The sequence below is a fragment of the Saimiri boliviensis genome, chromosome 14, assembly GCF_048565385.1.
Source record: "Saimiri boliviensis isolate mSaiBol1 chromosome 14, mSaiBol1.pri, whole genome shotgun sequence".
In the NCBI taxonomy this organism is placed as follows: domain Eukaryota; kingdom Metazoa; phylum Chordata; class Mammalia; order Primates; family Cebidae; genus Saimiri; species Saimiri boliviensis.
Genome location: NC_133462.1, coordinates 3,423,540 through 3,443,249, shown reverse-complemented (window position 1 = coordinate 3,443,249; position 19,710 = coordinate 3,423,540). Strand labels below are relative to the sequence as shown.

Genomic DNA, 19,710 nt, shown 5'->3' with positions numbered 1-19,710 from the left:
GACTGCTTCTATTACCCGGGAGATTCCAAGGGATTTAAGAACTCTGTCAGAGTCTAAGACCAGAGCTATTATTTTTACTATATAATTGGTTAAATTATTTCAGTGGGTTCCCCAAGGCCAAGAAGGCATTCACCTTCCTTCAGCAAGGACTGTCTGCTTCTCTTATGAGAAATGCTTGATGATAAACACAGGGCTTGAGATTTCTTGGAAGGCCAGTGATGTGAATCTGGTCTGAAAATCTGTAGGGTTTTTTCCCCTTGTCTTTGCTCCCCGCACGGCTACAGGTAGGGAGGAGTGCAGGTTTTTCGTTCCTTTTCTCCCTTAGCTTGGGGGATCATCACTGGGGGTAAGGGATCAAAGAAGGATCAGACCCCTTTTAGAGACTGAGCCCTGGGTTTCAACCTCAGCTGTTTTATTAGAATAGGCAAATTCCTTCGGGACAAAAGCTACCTTTGAGTTTTCCACTCTCCTATGGGTCAGAACTTTTAGATTTTTTATTGTAAATCTATTTTTACTTTTTTTTTGAGACAGTTTTTTGCTTGTTGCCCAGGCTGGAGTGCAATGGTGCTATCTTGGCTCACCGCAACCTCCACCTCCTGGGTTCAAGTGATTCTCCTGCCTCAGCCTCCTGAGTAGCTGGGATTACATACAGGCATGTGTCACCATGCCCCGCTAATTTTGTATTTTCAGTAGAGGCAAAGTTTCTCTATGTTGGTCAGGCTGGTCTCAAACTCCCGACCTCAGGCAATCTGCCTGCCTCAGCCTCCCAAAGTGCTGGGATTATGTGAGCCACGTATTTTTATTTTTTGTAGAGATGGGATCTCACTGTTTCAAAGCTGGTCTTAACTCCAGACCTCCAGTGATCCTTCCACTTCCTAAAGATGGGATTACAGGTGTGAGCCACTGTGCCTGGCCTATTTTTTTCTTTTTTAATTAGAGACATTAATGGGAAGTTTACTTACCCCCTGGTGTGCACACCCCAAATAATCCCTTTCCTCCAGGGCAGCAACTTAAGACTATGCTGGGATCCTACCCTGTGATTTGGATCACTTCAGTATCTGGATGGGCCTGACCTGGTTGGGTGAGCAGTTCAAAGGGAATGGGCCCTTAAATCAGGCCTGCCAGGGCCCAAGGAGGGCAGCTTCTCTGAGCTAAGAGATGCCAGCTCTACAAGAACTGAAATCAACCAATAACCATGAGCTTGGAAGACGACACAGACTAAGGAACACAAACCAATACCTCAATTTCAGCCTGCAAAGCACTCACTGAACAGAGATAAGCTCAGCCGTGTCCAGACTTCCAAGAGGAAGTCTCAAGTGGGTGTTGCTTTAAGCCAGTGGCTTTGTGATCTGCTATGCAGAAATACACATGGGGACAGGCTTTGTTGCCCACAAGGGAAAAACCAATCCTTAGTGCAGAGCTGGGATCAGATGACGCAATGGGAAGGAGCCTTGACCCAGTCCAGAACCAGATGCCTCATGCCAGAATGCTTACACCTAGCTGTCCTGAGCAGGAAGGCCACTGCCACACCAACATATCCATTACTCTAGAGCCAGGTCCCCACCCCATTTTAGACTGGTAATCTTGACTCCAAAGAAGGGTTGTGACTGCTCTCCTCCCACAGAACAAAGAGGTGGATGCAGTCCTCACACAGGAGGCCTGGTGAGCTAGATGGACCCACTGCTGCAGTCCATGAGGCTTTTAACAAAGACCCATGGCCCATGGAGGGGAGCCAACCTCCTGGAGCCAGGTGGCAGAAGCAGCGGTCCTGGGCACCTGTGAGACATAGAAGCTGCTTTTCCAACTTTATTTAGAAAAACAAATCCAGGTCCCAGTGCCCCCTGTACCCTCCCAGACCCCAGCCATAATTTAAATAACTTAGAGACAGAGTTGGAGGGAGGGGACAGGAGAGGTTGGGGTTGCGGCGGAAGGAGGAGGACAGCCCCCTACAGCCGCCGCAGTGCCCGCTTCTTGTCCGTCTTTTTCTTGGCTGCCAGCTTCTTGTCACGCTCGCCAGCATGCTTCTTGGCCATGGGACCCTCAGACCCTCCTGGGCCCCCTGGGGCCCCAGGATCGGTGGAGGAGGCTGCAGTGCCACTGGCCAGGGCACGACCAGCTTCGGCCCTGCCACTGGGCCCACCAGCGCCCCCGTGGATCTCTGTGAGCAGACGGGCCCGAGCCGCATACTCCTCATAGTTCTCGAGGAGAAGGCGGCCCGCCTCTTCGTTGAGTGCAGACTCAGGGTTAGGGTGGATCAGCAGGCACTTGATGGTCTGTGGGAAGAGGCCCAGGGTCAGGGAGGGTTGGGCAACCTACAGGAACCCCAGACCTGCACAAGAGGGTGCTTTTGCTCTGCCTGTTCCTTCTGCTCCCAACTCAGCTGCCTGGGAGATCAGACTGAGGACTCACCGATGCCGCACCCTCCCTCATCTTTGCTCACTGTCTCCCTCAGAGGCCACGTTCCTGTTACCCGACTCACAGATGTTCCCAAAAGGACACAACACCATGGGGCCAATGGTTTAAAATGTCCCTGGTTCTCAGTGGGACTTGCTGGGTGATGGGGGGAAGCCAAGGCCCCCTCTGAGGAGTCCATTACTTGCCTGAGCCCCAGACTTGAGTCCTATCATAGTTTTGAATTTGCCTTTGTGCTGTTCATCACCACCTCAGAGGCTCTCTGGTTCAATGAGTGAGGCCCAGAGCCTGGACAAAGGGAAGAGGCTTGCCCCAAGGCCACTGAGGATGTGGGGACCTCACACCTGCCTATTGGACTCTAAAGCTCCCATCTTTCCAGATACAGCAGAAATCCTGACCTGTCACTGTCTAAGACTATAGCTGGGTTGGACCCTACTCCACAGGGCAAGACACCAGGACTGGTGGCCTGAGGTTTACCTCGAGGGTGGCCCTCAGGAGAGGGGGGATTCCTCTCAATGCCCCTACATCAGCCTGTCCTGAGGAATACACTGGAGTGCAGAGGTGTGACATGCAGCCAGGCCTCCAGCAGCCCCTGGTGCAACCTCTTAAGTGGGCTGGGCAAACTAGCCAAGGCTGTTTGCTCCCTGGGGCCACTAGGACACATACACAGCACCTGGCTCAGCAGACATCACTGATGGTGACCAGGACGCAGGTCCCCACCCTAATTCTCACCACTGCATGCAAACTGCAGGCCTGGCTGCCCTTCTCGCGGCTCTCTTGCTGGCTGAGTCCCCAACAGGTCCAGATGCAGACCCAGCAGCCAGCAGGCCTGGAGCTCAGTGCCAGTGTCCCCATTAGCCTCCAATGACCTCCAGGGGGAGGGAGTCAGTGCATGTGTGAGGGAAAGGTTGGGGGTCTGTTAATCTTGGAGCTCAGTCCTCTCCCTGTGCATAGCAGGAAACCCCAATTTCCCACCCTCTCTGCCATGTGCCCCAGGGGCTCATTAGAAATTAAGTTAAAAAAATTTTTTTCAGCCTGTAGGGAGGACGGGGGAGGCAGCAGGCTGTGAGCAGCCTGTGGAGAACGTGAAGCACCGGCCTAGACCAGGACGCCTCCACCTTGTCCAAGTCGTTCTTCGTCATGGGGCCACCCCGTGCACTGCAGGATGTGAGCAGCACCCTTGGCCTCCACCCACCAGATGCTAATGGCATCCCCACTTGTGACAACATTTTTGGTCTCTTGACAATGCAAAATACCCCTTGGGGGGCAAAATCACCTCTGGCTGAGAAACTCTGATTTATGAACTCTATCACTGTTAAAAAACCACTGAACTGTATACTTTGGAACAGTGAGTTTTATGGTATGTAAATTCAGCTTTAGCAAAAAAGCCTCTAATGGGACCCCATCTCTGGAAACCATAAAAATATAAAAAATTAGCTGGGTATGATGGTGCATGTCTGTAATATCACCCATTCAGGGAACTGAGGCAGGAAGATCACCTGAGCCCAGAGTTCAAGGCTACAGTGAGCTATGATTGTGCCACTGCGCTCCAGCCTAGGAAACAAAGAGCCTGCCTCTTTTAAAAAAAAGAGAAAGAAAAGCTTCTAACCAGACTCTTGACTTCCACCTATCAGAAAACTGTCCTACAGGCTAGGTGCAGTGGCTCACTTCTGTAAGCCCACCACTTTGGGAGACTGACGTGAGAGGATCACTTGAGTTTAGGAGTTTGAGACCAGCCTGGGCAACAAATGAGACCCCATCCCTGTTTTATTTAATTAAATAAAAATTTCACCCAGGTTGGAGTGCAGTGGCGTGATCTCGGCCCACTGCAACCTCCGCCTTCCGGGCTCAAGTGATTCTCCTGCCTCAGCCTTCCTAGTAGCTGGGATTACAGGTGGGCACCACCACTTGTCGCCCAGGCTGGAGTGCAGTGGCACAATCTCAGCTCACTGCAATCTCCACCTCCTGGGTTCAAGCGATTCTCCTGTCTTAGCCTTCTCAAGTAGTTGGGATTACAGGTGCCTACCACCATGCCCAGCTCATTTTTATATTTCTAGTAAGACGCGGTTTCGCTATGTTGGCCAGGCTGGTCTCGAATTCCTGACCTCGTGGTCTACCCACCTTGGCCTCCCAATGTGCTGAATTACGGGCGTGAGCCACTGCGCCGGCCTAATTTTTCCATTTTTAGTAGAGAAGCTGGTCTCCAACTTCTGACCTCAAGTAATCCGCCCACCTCAGCCTCCCAAAGTGTGGGATTATAGGTGTGAGCTACGGCCTACCCATCGATTTTTTTTTTTTTTTTTAAGAGAAAACCATCCTACAATAGGAACCCATCACCTGCTGCATGGCAAGGTGCCCTTGGGCACTTCTCAACAATACTTGGTGTCCTGGGTCTGGCACCGTTCAACTTTCCAGGAAAGCTAGCAACCTGGATTTTTACATGGAAACCTTCAACTACTTACAGCTGATTCAGAAAAAACTAAAGAAACCACGACGGCTCAGACACCAGTGGACCTCCAGAGGCTGGAAGCAGGAGGCCCAGCCCCAGCCCAGAACTCACCAGCAGCACGTGTCGGATGCCCAGCTCAGCTGTCCAGTCCCTCTTGAGCACGTTGACGCAGATCTCACCATTGGCGCCCACGTTCGGGTGGAAGATCTTGGTCAGGAAGTAGCCCCTGGGGGGGGCGGCAGGGAAGTCCTTCCCCAGCCGGAGTTTCATGCGGAACAGGCCTCCGGCATATGGGGTCCCCTCTGCAGTGGAGAGAGGGGGAACAGGGTCAGAGCACTCAGGACTCCCAAGGCACCTCAACGCCCCAGAGCCCAGTCTCCATGGTCTGGCTGTGACACAGGTGGGTGTCCTGCCAGCTCTGCCATCAGGCTGGAAGATTTTTTTCTTTTTTTTAAGTAGGGTCTCCTGTGTCACCCATGCTGGAGTGCAGTGGCACAACCTCAACTCATTACAGCCTGCCGATTCTCGAGCTCAGGTGATCCTCCCATCTCAGCCTCCCAAATAGCTGGGACTACAGGCTTGCCACCATGCCTGGCTACTTTTTTTGGAAAGACAGGGTCTCACTATGTCACCCAAACTGGTCTTGCACTCTTTGGCTCAAGCAATTTGCTTGCCTCAGCCTCCCAAAGTGCTAGGATTACAGGCATAGACCACCACGCCCAGTCACGCTGGAGAATTCTTAAGAGGAAGAAAGGCGGGGTCCCTAGGGGACCACAGGACCTCCCTTAGAACTCAGAGATGATGCCATCTTGCAGCTCCCAGCTGTGTCACTATCAAGCTCTAGTCTCCACCCCCTTGGATATCCCTTCTCATGGCCCAAGTGACCACCCCAGTCACAGGCCGTTCCCAGCCCAAGCACCTACTTACCTCCCTTTAAGATGCCTACTTACATGACTTTCAGATAAAGGATCCAACAGTCTGTCAACTCCAGAGCCTCCCACCTCAATCCGCATTCTCCCACTCACCCACTTGCTTGTCCCTCCCCTCGCCCATCAGCTGCTTGACCACGGCCCAATACGTCCTCTCATGCATCTCATCCCACCTCGGAGTCTAGCTTCCTGGCTGGCCCGTTTCTTCCCCCTGCCAGGCCCACTCTACTCACTCCAGTTAACAGGAACTTTGGAGGGATCTGTCATACCCCTGCTTTAAACCTTCCACCAGCTTCCCCTACAAACTGCTTACAGAGGCCTACAAGCCCTAAAAGATCTGCCCTCAGCAGCTTCACCATCAACTTACTTCATGTGTTTTTCTTTTTTTTAAAATGTTTGTTTGTTTATTTATTTATTTATTTATTTAAAGAGATGGGGTTTCTCCATGTTGGCCAGGCTGGTCTCAAACTCCTGACCTCAGGTCATCCGCCCACCTTGGCCTCCCAAAGTGCTGGGATTACAGGCTGGAGCCACTGCGCCTGGCCAAAACCAGCACCCAGCTCCACCCACCTCGGGGGCTTTCTGGGAGCCTTCCCATCTTCATGATCCCGTGCCCCTCGATCACCCCATGCAGCAAGGCATGAATGACCTCAACTGTCACCACAGCCAGGACTTCCCTGGCCATCTACCATCACCACCACGAGGACTAGACCATTCCTTCACATGCTCTTCTCAAATCCTGACTGGCTTTGTAGGAATTCTGGTGATAACATAAACGTAGCTTGCATGAAACCATATTCTATCTAAATAGCTCTGCAAAATCACGTGGTTATTTATGACCTGTCTCTCCATGATACTGCATTTGGCTTGTTTCCTCATCCCTGACACTCACAGCAGGATGGAGTTTGAGATCATCTGGCTCACCCTCCCAGACCTTTCCTGACACCATTCCCACCACCTGCAACTCTTTCCCCCTCTATTTATTTCTATCCATTCTCAAGTCCGGGGAAGCCATGTCTGAGAGCCTTGCTTCAAATCTAGGGTACCGCCCCATGATAAACCCTCTCAATGACCAAGTATGTGTCAACTCTTACGAAAAAAGGATATATAACTGTCATTTGCAGCATCTTGCCCTGTCCACCACTGCACCCCCAACCCCTGACACAAGGCCGGCCTGTAATGGGTACTTCCGGTGGTCTGTTCTAGAGCAGGATCTAAGCAGCAACCCCCTCCCATCTTTCCTTCCAAACTCACCAGGGCCCTCGATGGTGACTTGGAGGTCGGTGAGGTCCTCCTCGTTGGGAAAGACCTTGATGCCATCTGGTGGGTCTGTGGTCAGTGTCGTCACCTCCTTGTACACCAGGCGGATGATGTGCGGGGGCAGGTTCTCCACGTTGGAGTTCTGGGCACGGTGGGAGAGAGGGGCGAGCGGATGTTCAGAGTTGGGCTTCCCGGAGGACCTAAAGATGCTGAGACTGCCCGAGTCTTGACCCAGTGGCCCCAGGCTGGCAACCAGCCTTGAACTCCCAAGAGAAACGGGGGCGGGTTCCCGAGGGAGCTTCCAGGTAAGTCCAACCGCCCCAGAAACCCCCAAAGCCCGCTCCTAACCCTGCATGGGCCCCAGTGCTTCCACGTGGGCCAGAGATCAACCCTCTCCTCCTCCTCCACTTATTTTTGGTTAGTGCATCCTTGAAACCCCGGCTCAGGTCTGGAGATGGAGGCGGGGCGTCCTTGCTCCCGGTAACACCCATCGGCGGGCCGCAAAGCGCCCCGAGCCCTCGCCGCCAGGGAGACTGCGGGCCGCCCAAGCGCCTGCTCCGCCTGCAGCAAGGCCCGAGGGCCCATTCCGGGTCAGGGATCCCCAGGCTGGCCCTCAAACCCCACAAGGCCTCCGGTCGGAGGCCCCTGAGACTCCGCCTCCTCCCTCAGGGGTACCCCCGACCACCCTCTCGGGCCTTGCCGCCCGCGCTCACCATGGCTGCGGCCGGCCGGGGGCGGGTCCCCCCGGCCCCCTTCCTGCGTTCTTCGGCCCGCCGGCCGGGGCGGGGGGCCCAACTGCTGCCGCTACGGCTCTGGCGAGACCCCGGCGGCCCCGCTCAGCTCCCCGCTGCCTCCGACACCTGGCGCTCACAGCGTCCAACGACGCACCGTCCCGCTGCCCGGCCGAACTGAGCCGGCCGCGCGCGCACCACAGCTTCTTTATAGCCGCCCGCAGGCCACGCCCCCCGCGGCCCCTCAGCCCCAAGCCTCAGCCGTGACGTCAGCGCGCACGTTCCTTGGTGTTCGACGGGCTCGCTCCCTTCCCCGCAAACTGTGGTCAGAAGCGAGGGAAGTGGCGGAGAGGGCTGGGCGGCGGGCCGGCCAATGGGGGTCCGCGAGGGTCGGGGAGGGGTCTCAAAGAACGGAGGTGCTGAAAAAGGAAAGAAGAGAGGAAGGGGACGCGGAAGGCGACGCGGCCGCTGATTGGGCCGTTTGAATGAGACGCCGCCACGGTCCGGCATACGCGCGCACGCGCGCGCGCCCTGACGCTGAGGAAGTCGCGCACGCGACTAACGGTCGTCTTCGGGGCTGGAGCGTGGCGAGGAGAGGCGGGACTCGGGGTTTTAAACGCGTGATGGAAGGCGCTCAGGCCAATAGGGATGCGTCTTAGTGACTAGAGCGTCACGAGACTCGCACGGGCCAATGGCTGACAGAGGCCGGTCAGGGGGCGGGCAGGAATGGATAACGACCAATACAGACCCAGTTTCTTGCAGATCAAACCGCTCCCAGCCAACGAAATCCGTTGATTTTTATATATGCAAATGAGTTGTGCGCTGCCGCGCGCGCCCCCCCCTCCCAGCGGTGGTGGAAGTGGGCGCTGGAACTCCCGCTACGTTTTTCTACGAGGCGCCATTTTGTGCTGCAAATGGTCTTGGGTCCACGTCTAGTATTGCGAAGGCTCAAAGATGAGTCAGAATGACCTCGAAGGCTTGGACAGCCTTGCCTTTTTTTTTTTTTTTTTTTTTTTACTTTTTTTTTTTTTTTTTTTTTAGGACGGGGTTTCACCATGTTGGTCAGGCTGGTCTTGAACTCCCAACCTCAGGTGATTCGCCTGCCTTGGCCTCCAAAGTGCTTGGATTACAGGCGTGAGCCACCACACCCAGCCTTTTTTTTTTTTTTTTTTTTTTTTGAGACAGAGTTTCGCTCTTGTTACCCAGGCTGGAGTGCAATGGCGCGATCTCGACTCACCGCAACCTCCGCCTCCTGGGTTCAGGCAATTCTGCCCCAGCTTCCTGAGTAGCTGGCATTACAGGCACGCGCCACCATGCCCGGCTAATTTTTTGTGTTTTTAGTAGAGATGGGGTTTCACCATGTTGACCAGGATGGTCTCGATCTCTGGACCTCGTGATCCACCCGCCTCGGCCTCCCGAAGTGCTGGGATTACAGGCGTGAGCCACCGCGCCCGGCTCAGCCTTGCCTTCTGTATGTGACCCCGACCCCTGCCAGGCTTCATGGAAGACTCCAGGCCTCAGTTTCCTTATGTGGCAGATGGGCTCTGGAGTTCCTTGTGATGCCAGGGAAAGAAGTCAGGGAGACCCGCTTTGCCTTGTTCCTTTTTCAGGGCATAGTTCTGCCTGTGACTGACCCATGGCCTCCAGCCACACCTGCCTTCTCTGGGATTCCGTTTCCCTCTCTGGGAAATGGACACATAGTGGCCTGGAAAGGTGACCGTCTCCAGCCCTCAGTGTCAGTAAAAAAAAGTCACGCAGGGCCGGGCGCGGTGGCTCACGCCTGGAATCCCAGCACTTCGGGAGGCCGAGGCGGGTGGATCACGAGGTCAAGAGATCGAGACCATCCTGGTCAACATGGTGAAACCCCGTCTCTACTAAAAATACAAAACATTAGCTGGGCATGGTGGCACGTGCCTGTAATCCCAGCTACTCAGGAGGCTGAGGCAGGAGAATTGCCTGAACCCAGGAGGCGGAGGTTGCGCTGAGCCGAGATCGCGCCATTGCACTCCAGCCTGGGTAACAACAGCGAAACTGCATCTCAAAAAAAAAAAAAAGAAAGAAAGAAAGAAATCTACATGGCCAAAGCTAGGCATGATAGCTCACGCCTGTAATCCCAGTACTTTGGGAGGCTGAGGTGGACAGATCACTTAGGGTCAGGAGTTGGAGACCAGCCTGGCCAACATGGTAAAACCCCATCTGTACTAAATATACAAAAATCAGCTAGGTGCGTTGATGCAGGCCTGCAATCCCAGCTACATAGGAGGCTGAGATGGGAGAATCCGTTAAAGCCAGGAGGTGGAGGTTGCAATGATCTAAGATCTCGAGGATCCTCAGCCTGGGCAACAGAGCAAGACCGTCTCAAAACAACAACAACAAAACTAAAAAAAAAAAAAAACGGCCGGGCGCGGTGTCTCAAGCCTGTAATCCCAGCACTTTGGGAGGCCGAGGCGGGTGGATCACAAGGTCGAGAGATCGAGACCAACCTGGTCAACATGGTGAAACCCCGTCTCTACTAAAAATACAAAAAATTAGCTGGGCATGGTGGCGCGTGCCTATAATCCCAGCTACTCAGGAGGCTGAGGCAGGAGAATTGCCTGAACCCAGGAGGCGGAGGTTGCGGTGAGCCGAGATCGCGCCATTGCACTCCAGCCTGGGTAACAAGAGCGAAACTCCGTCTCAAAAAAAAAACAAAACCCTACGTGGTTGGGTACAGTAGCTCACGCCCGTAATCCCAGCGCTTTGGGAGGCCAAGGTAGATTGCTTGAGCCCAGGAGTTCGAGATTAGACTGGGCAACATAGTGAGAGACCTCTCCCACCATCTGTACCAAGAAACCGCCCCCCCCCCAAAAAAAACGAAAATAGCAAACAAAACAGCTATAGAATAAAAAGTCATCATCATAACTAGTTTATGGAGAAATGGCGACAGGTGATCCCTTCCTGCTCCCCCTCACTCCAGGTCCAATCTATACCAGTTCCTGTTGACATAGTCTACTGAATCTCATCATTTCCCCCCATCCTCAGTGCCACCAATCCTGCTTCGAGTCACCATCATTCCATTTTGCTGATCAGCATTTTGCTGATCTTCAATTTTAGGCTGCTGGGTGTGGAGTATTCCAGCCCAATTAATAGACAAGGAAACTGTTATCCCAGCTACTCAGGCGGCTGAGGCAGGAGAATCACCTGAACTCGAGACATGGAGTTTGCAGTGAGCTGAGATTGCACCATTGCTCTCCAACATGAGCCACAGAGCAAGATTCCATCTCAAAAAAAAAAAAAAAAAAAAAAAAAAAAAGGCCAGGCATGGTGGCTCCCAACACTTTGGGAGGTTGAAGCAGGCTTGATCACATGTCGGGAGTTGGAGACCAGCCTGACCAACATGGAGAAACCCAGTCTCTACTAAAAATACAAAATTATCAGGGTGTGGTGGTGTGTACCTGTAATCCCAGCTACTCAGGAGGTTGAGGCAGGAGAATCACTTGAACCTGGGAGGCAGAGGTTGCGGTAAGCTGAGATTGCACCATTGCATTCCAGCCTGGGCAACAAGAGTGAAACTCTGTCTCAAAAAAAAAAAAAAAAAAAAGATACAGTGGACTTTCGGGACTCAAGGGTAAGGGTGGGATGGGTGAAGGGTAAAAGACGACACACTGGGTGTGGTATACATTGCTCAGTGATGGATGCACCAACAGCTCCGAAATCACCACCAAATAACTTATCCAGGTAACCAGACACCACCTGTTCCCCAAAACCTATCGAAATAAAAAAAAATTAACATTGTGATCCTCACAAAACTGTGGATATACTAAAAACCATTTAATTATTTAGTTTAAATGGGTGAATTCTATGATATGTGAATTGCATTTTTTTTTTTTTTTTAAGACAAGGTCTTGCCGGGCGCGGTGGCTCAAGCCTGTAATCCCAGCACTTTGGGAGGCCGAGGCGGGTGGATCACGAGGTCAAGAGATCGAGACCATCCTGGTCAACATGGTGAAACCCCGTCTCAACTAAAAATACAAAACATTAGCTGGGCGTGGTGGCACATGCCTGTAATGCCAGCTACTCAGGAGGCTGAGGCAGGAGAATTGCCTGAGCCCAGGAGGCGGAGGTTGCGGCGAGCCGAGATCGCGCCATTGCACTCCAGCCTCGGTAACAAGAGCGAAATTCCGTCTCAAAAAAAAAAAAAAAAAAAAAAAAGACAAGGTCTTGGTGTCACCCAGGCTGTAATGCCATGGCATGATCTCATCTCACTGCAGCCTCTGCCTCCCAGGCTCAAGCAATCCTCCCACCTCAGCCTTCTGAGTAGCTGGAACTACAGGGGTTCACCACCATACCCAGCTAATTTTTGTGCTTTTTGTAGAGATTGGTTTTTGCCATATTGCCCAGGCTTGTCTCACTCCAGGCCTCAAGCAGTTCACCTGCCTCAGCCTCCCAGAGTGCTGGGATTACAGCTGTGATCCACTGCACCTGGCCTAAGCATTTTTTTTTTTTTTGGTAAGAATTTAAAAAATTATTATGATGGAGGAAACTCAAAGGGATGAGAGAAAAAGAGAGAGAGACGTGTTGCAAGCTGGGAGAGGTAGCCAGGAAGGGCTAGGCTCTGCAGACTCCAGCAGGCCACCGTGAAGAGTGTAGGTGAGATCTAGGGAGCTATTGAGGAGTTTTGGGCAGAGGAGTGACTGGATTTGGGACCGTAGCTCAGGGCTGCTGGTAGAGACTGGTCTGGATGGTCCTGGGTGGAAGCAGAAAATCCAGCAGCGAGTGGACTGTGGCTTGGCGAGAGTGGCGGCCATCTGGGGAAGGGGTGGAGATAAGGGAGCAGATTTGAGAACGGATCAGGAGTTGGCCTAGTGATGGACAGCCTTCTAAGTCCTTTGGGAGACAGGAATTGTCAGAAGATGGGATAGGGAAGGAGCCCTTTCTTTGCTAAGTAATAGTAACCCATGACCTTACTTTTGTGGGTTCAGTGCAGTGGCTCACACCTTAATTCCAGCACTTTGGGAGGCCGAGGTGGCAGATCACCTGAGGTCATGAGTTCAAGACCAGTCTGGCCAACAAGGTGAAACCCCATTTCTACTAAAAATACAAAATTTAGCTGGGCATGGTGACACAGCATTGCTTGAGCCCAGGAGGTTGAGGCTGCAGTGAGTCACGATCATGCCATGGCACTCCAGCCTGGGTGATAGAGACCCTGTCTGAAAAACAAAATAATAATTGTTGGCCAGGTGCAGTGGTTCGCAGCTGTAATCCCAGTGAGCCGAGATCACACCACTGCACTCCAACCTGGGTGACAAAGCAATACTCCATCTCAAAAAAATATATATATATATTAATTGCTGTAAATATTAGTGTAGGCTAAGGAGGTTCAGGAATGTTGGAGGGGGGACAGTTTTAAATAGGGTAGAACTCATTGAGAAGGTGACATCTGAATAAAGACTTAGAGGAAATGGCCAGGTGCAGTGGCTCATGCCTGTAATTTCAGATCCCAGCACGTTGGGGCTGAGGTGGGGGGATCACTTGAAGTCAGGAGTTTGAGACCAGCCTGGCCAACATGGTGAAACCTCATCTCTACTAAAAACACAAAAGTCAGCAGGACGTGGTGATTCGTGCCTGTAGTCCCAGCTACTCGGGAGGCTGAGGCAGGAGAAGAATCACTTGAACCTGGGAGGCGGAGGTGGAGGTTGCAGTGAGCAGAGATCATGCCACGGCATGTTAGCCTGGGTGAGAGAGCAAGACTTCGTCTCCAAAAAAAAAAAAAAAACGGGATTTAAAGGAAGTAAGGGAGCAAGTTTTGTGGGAATACAGAGAGAGAACATTATAGGCAGAGGAAACAGCCAGGGCCAAAGTTCTGTCACAGGAGTGAGCCTGAAGATGAGCAGTCTTCAAAAGATTTACCGTCATGGGTGAGTCAAAGTGCCCCGTCTTTTATTTGTGTCTTCTTTCTTCCTAGTGAGGCTGAACATCCTTTCCTGAGTTTCTGAGTCTGTTAGTCTGTGGTTGGTAGCAGGTTCTCTGCTCCTTAGTACCCAAATACTTCTGAGCAGACACTTGTGACCTTCCCAGCTTGAGGTGTCTTTACACACTGGGGTAGGTAATTGACCAGAACTACTTTCCTCTGTGCCTCTGGAGCCGAAGGTGGAACTCTCCTGGGTGGGAGAGGCCTTCACCAACGCGAAAATAGGCCCTTAAGTGGATCGGGTGCTCCCTCTAGTGACAGACATGCCAGTAATTAAATGCATTGCCCAGCTGAATCCCACTCCGCAAATCCCCGAGCGCAAGGCGGAGACTTCTCGAACGCACCAGGAATTTCCTGTAATGACTGTACAACCAACACCTGTGATTCACACCAAGCTTAAACAGAAAGATGCCCAGTGCTCGGGAGGGTGGGAACACGCGCACATTCTCACGTACACAGACTTGGCACAAGCCCTCTGAGTTGTCGTTGGCATTGTCTTGCAAAAGTCTTCACAATGCACCTGCCACTCACCTCCTGACAGCTCATCCTAAAGAAAATTAAGGCAATGCACCAAGTGGTTGTTTAGAGTAGTAAGAACTAGGGAAACCTAAACATCGATTGATAGTGACGGCACAGGCCGGCTGCAGCAGGGAGGCACAGCTAGGGACGCACATTTTATGGAGCCCGCAGGAGCCCCTCCCCTTCTGAGTTGAGGTGGGAGCTCCCTGGGTGTTGCTGCTGTCCCCCAAACTGTGGCTGTGGATCTGAGCCTCCCTGTGCTCTTGGGGATGAAGGGGTGCTGGGAACAGGCAGGATCTGCCCTCCTGGGTGCAGCTGCAGCCACCAGACCCAGGGCTGCAGCTCTGGGCCTCTAGCTTCACGGAGCAGGCAGGAGCAGGGACAGGCGAGAGCCCCACCCCTTCCGAGTTGGTGGGGTGGGATTCCTGGATGCAGTGGCAACTGCCTTCCCAGGCACAGGACCCAAGAGTCTCTGCAGCCTGCACCCTTGGGGGCCCCAGGAAAGACCCTCCCCCAATCCCTTCAGTCTCAGGGGTGCCTGTTCCCACTACCTGGCTTCTCACCACTCCTGGCTCCTGTTCCGATCTTGGATCAGTGGTTAGGGCAGAGCCCGGGGACCATGAATGGCAGTGGGAGACTTGCAGAGATGGGGGTGGTCCTCAGTAAGGCCCCACCTTCAGGCCAGGGAGGGCCTGAAGGCTGGGGGCCAGGCTGCCAGTCCTGAGGACCAGTGTGGGGATATGTGGTGCCTATTCTGGGCCCATGACTGCCCATGGACCAGTCAGCATGCACTTTCTTCCCTCTGAGGTCCATGAAAGGCCTGGGCCCAGCCAGAGCAGGGCAGAGGTCTGCCAGAGAACAAAGGAGTGGAGAGACAACAGGACGACCAGCTGCAAAGAGGAGCTGCTTTCTCTCCTGAGAGCTGCAGAGATGATCTGCTGGCAGAGAGTGGCCATCCCCACCAGGGCCTCCTCTCTGCTGAGAATCGTAGACATTAGGATGACCAGATGTAGGGAGGAGCTACCCTCTCCAAAACCTCCTGTCTGCTGCGAACTGAACACTCAACAGATGATGTGCCTGCAGAGAGGAGCTAAGCACTGTGGGTCTCCTCTGAGCTGTTGTAACACTAAATCAGGTTCTTCCTTGTCTTCTTCGCGCTTCACTTCTCTGCGTACTTCAGTCTTCCTGGACTCAAGACAAGAACGCGGGCAAAGGCGCCACTGGCAGCAGAGGTTTCCAGGGCGAAGAAACTCAACACCCCAAAGATCCTATAATGGTCGGGACTGGGAAAAAACTATGCTGCATCCATAGGACAGAATATGCTATAGCCATTGAAAATGAGGGAGGATTTGCTGTTGTTTTAATGACTGGTGTCTCGAAGAATCTGATGAAAGTACAGGAGCCATTTCCCTGAAAAAAAAAAAAAAAACAAGTACAAATGCTAACTAATAAGCATAAAAAGAATAATGAGGTTGAAAAATTACCATCTGAAGATTGCTGTTCAACTTTCGGAGACTGATATTCAGATGTTTTGAAGATTTGAAGATTGCCAATATTCAAACATCGTTGTAATAATTGATTCAGCCAAGGCCGGGTGCGGTGGTTCACACCTCACATCTGTAATCCCAGCACTCTGGGAGGCCGAGGCAGGCAGATCATGAGGTCAGGAGTGTGAGACCAGCCTGACCAACATGGTGAAATCCTGTCTCTACTAAAAATACGAAAATTAGCTAGGTATGGTGGCATGTGCCTGTAATCCTAGCTACTTGGGAGGCTGAGGCAGGAGAACCGCTTGAACCCGGGAGGCGGAGGTTGCAGTGAGCTGAGATCATGCCGCTGCACTCCAGCCTGAACAACAGAGCAAAACTCCATCTCAGAAAATAATGATAATAATAATAGTAATTGATTCAGCCAAGAGAATCATCAGTGGAGGCCAAAGCAGAGGTGAAAATTTGAGAAGAAAAAAAGATAACTACAGAGCATCAGGCTACGTGTGGTGGCTCACGCCTATAATCCCAGCACTTTGGGTAGCTGACACCTTCGTCTGGGACTTCCAGCCTCCAGAACTGTGACGAAATAGAGTTCTGTCGTTGGATGGGTGCAGTGGCTCACACCTATAATCTCAGCACTGCTGAGGCAGGAGGACAGCTTGAGCCCAGGAGTTTAAGACCAGCCTGGGCAACACAGTGAGACCCCCATCTCTATTAAAAAAAAAAAAACTTAAAAATTAGCCAGGCATGGTGGCGTGCACCTGTAGTCCCAGCCATTCAGGAGGCTGAGGTGGGAGGATCGCTTGTGCCCAGAAGGTTGAGGCTGCAGTGAGCCTTGTTTGTTTCACTGCACTCCAGCCTTGGTGGAGTGCACTCAGAGCATAGGAGCTCTGAACATATGAGCTTCCTGAACTTCAGGAAGCATAAGAGCATGGGTTCCTTCAGCTACAGGGCTGAGACTCTGGCATCACTTCTGTGGTTTTCCTGTCTCACACATATAACCCAGATCGAATCATGAGGAAACATCAGATACACCTAAATGCAAGAGAGACATTCTATAAAATGGCCTACCTGGATTCCTTAAAAAATCAGCATTAAGAAAGACGAAGTCTGGACTGGGCGTGGTGGCTGCCACCTGTAATCCCAGCACTTTGGGAGGCTGAGGCAGGAGGATCGCTTAAGGCCAGGAGTTCCAACCTGGGCAACATAGCAAGACCCCCATCTCTTAAAATAAAACAGTCTCCCTAATCTCTGCATGAATTGTGTACAAGAATAGAAAATAAAAATAAAAAAGAAAGACAAAGACTGTGTAACTGTTTTTGTTTGTTTGTTTGTTTGTTTGTTTTGAGACAGAGGCTCCCTCTATTGCTCAGGCTAGAGTGCAGTAGCACAACCTCGCCTCACTGCAACCTCTGCCTCCTGAATTCAAGCAATTCTCCTGTCTCAGCCTCCTGAGTACTTGGGACTACAGGCATGTGCCACCACACCTGGCTACTTATTCTGTATTTTTAGTAGAGATGGGGTTTCACTATGTTGGCCAGGATGGTCTCGATCTCCTGACCTTGTGATCCACCCCTCTCCGCCTCCCAAAGTACTGGGATTACAGGGGTGAGCCACCATGCCCAGGTAAGACTGAGTAACTGTTTAAGGTTGAAGGCACCTCGAGAAGCATGATAGCTGGATGCAATACTGAATCCTGGAGTGTCACAAACCAAAAGCTTCTCTAAAGGACACTGGCAGGATGCTCGATGAAACTCACACATAGACTTGGTCAATGCTAAATTCTTGACCATGATAATTATGCTGTGGACATATAAGAGAGTGGCCTTGTTCTTCAGAATGTCCTCTAGGGGCAAAGGGATGTGATGGATGGAACTTACTTCCAAATGTTTCCAAAGAAAAAACCATGAATTTTTTTTTTTTTTTTTTTTTGAGACGGAGTTTCGCTCTTATTACCCAGGCTGGAGTGCAATGGCGCGATCTCGGCTCACCGCAACCTCCGCCTCCTGGGTTCAGGCAATTCTCCTGCCTCAGCCTCCTGAGTAGCTGGGATTACAGGCACGCGCCACCATGCCCAGCTAATTTTTTGTATTTTTAGTAGAGACGGGGTTTCACCATGTTGACCAGGATGGTCTCGATCTCTCGACCTCGTGATCCACCCGCCTCGGCCTCCCAAAGTGCTGGGATTACAGGCGTGAGCCACCGCGCCTGGCCATTTTTTTTGTTTTTGTTTTTGTTTTTGTTTTTGTTTTGAGGCAGGTTCTGGCTTTGTGGCCCAGGCTGCCCAGGCTGCCTAGGCTGGAGTGCAGTGGTATGATCTTGGCTGACTGTAGCCTCCACCTCCTGGGCTCAAGCAGTCCTCTCACCTCAGCCTCCTGAGTAGCTGAAACTACAGGCACATAGCACCATGCCCGGCTAAGTTTTTGTATTTTTTTTGTAGAGACGAGGTTTCACCATGTTGCCCAGGCTGGTCTTGAACTCCTGAACTTAAGCGATCCACCCACTTCAGCCTCCCAAAGTGATGGGATCACAGGTATGGGCCACTGTGCCCAGCCGAGATGAATATTTATATGGAAGGAAAACCATACAGAGATGCCAGATAATGGTAACAACTGGTGAGTTGGGGAACACGACACAGAAGTTCTTTGACTTATTCTTGTAACTGTTCTGTAAGTTTGGAATTATTTCAAAATATAAAGTCGAAAAAAAAAAAGAAATTAAAAAGCATGCACACAACATCTGGCATAGATATCAGAAGTTCCTAAGCCCACCCGTCAAGCTGCAGAGAGGCTGCATTTATTGGCACAGTGGGGGGTGCCAGTTGAGCAAGTGTTAGGTTACAAAGGCGAACGTTCCACGCAGATTGCTCATGTCAGATCTCATCCTTGACTTGCCCACCCCACATATAGTGGGTGTGGAGCAGATTGCTCTGCTCTTGTTGAACACAAATGAATCTGTTGGCTGGCATGTGGCGTCCATGAGGAATGAAAATACATACACTGAAGCACTGGTGTTCCAATTCAGAGTGGGAAGCTAATCGCCCTCTGAGGGAGAGGAATGAGATTCAAATCGCCCATCTCTCTCTGGCTTCTTGGCATATGCTGAGTGAGGGGAATGGCAGGAAGAGTCTGCACCATTCGCATTTAAATCTACAATATGGGAGGCTGAGGTGGAATTGCCTGAGGCTAGGAGTTCAAGACCAGCCTGGTTAGCATAGCCAGATTCCCATCTCTACATTTACATATATATATATATATATATATATATATATTTTTTTTTTTTTTTTTTTTTTTTTTTTTTTTGAGATGGAGTTTTACCCTTGTTACCCAGGCTGGAGTGCAATGGCACAATCTCGGCTCACTGCAACCTCCATCTCCCGGGTTCAAGTGATTCTCCTGCCTCAGCCTCCTGAGTAACTGGGATTAGGTGTGCACCACCACGCCCGGCTAATTGTGTATTTTTAGTAGATGAGGTTTCTCCATTTGGTCAGTCTGGTCTCAAACTCCTGACCTCAGGTGATCCACCCATCTCCGCCTCCCAAAGTGCTGGAATTACAGGTATGAGCCACTGTGCCCAGCCTACATTTATATTTTTAAAATTTATTTTTTCTTTTTTGAGGCAGTGTCTCACTCTGCCGCCCAGGCTGGAGTGCAATGGCATGATCTCGGAGATCTCAGTTCACTGCAACCTTCGACTCCTGAGTTCAAGTGATTCTCCTGGCACTGAATTTAACAATTTTATTAAAAAAAAAAAGAGTAGGGTCAAGCATGGTGGCTCATGCCTGTAATCCTAGAACTTTTTTTAATTTTTTTTTTTGGGACGGAGTTTCACTCTTGTTACCCAGGCTGGAGTGCAATGGTGCAATCTCGGCTCACCGCAACCTCCGCCTCCTGGGTTGAGGCGATTCTCCTGCCTCAGCCTCCTGAGTAGCTGGGATTACAGGCACGCGCCACCATGCTCAGCTAATTTT

The 19,710-nt window shown here is 51.6% G+C and overlaps 1 protein-coding gene across 1 annotated transcript; it reads right to left on the bottom strand.

Annotated features, from left to right (window-relative positions):
- Nucleotides 1-1,786: 1,786 nt before the first annotated feature.
- Nucleotides 1,787-8,004, bottom strand: UBE2S (ubiquitin conjugating enzyme E2 S). Its single transcript, XM_003944678.4, has 4 exons — nt 7,764-8,004; nt 7,045-7,192; nt 4,973-5,163; nt 1,787-2,273 (listed from the first exon to the last, which is right to left on the bottom strand). Exons 1-4 carry the CDS (start codon nt 7,764-7,766, stop codon nt 1,947-1,949), a joined length of 669 nt encoding a protein of 222 aa, XP_003944727.1. The 5' UTR covers nt 7,767-8,004; the 3' UTR covers nt 1,787-1,946.
- Nucleotides 8,005-19,710: the final 11,706 nt, after the last annotated feature.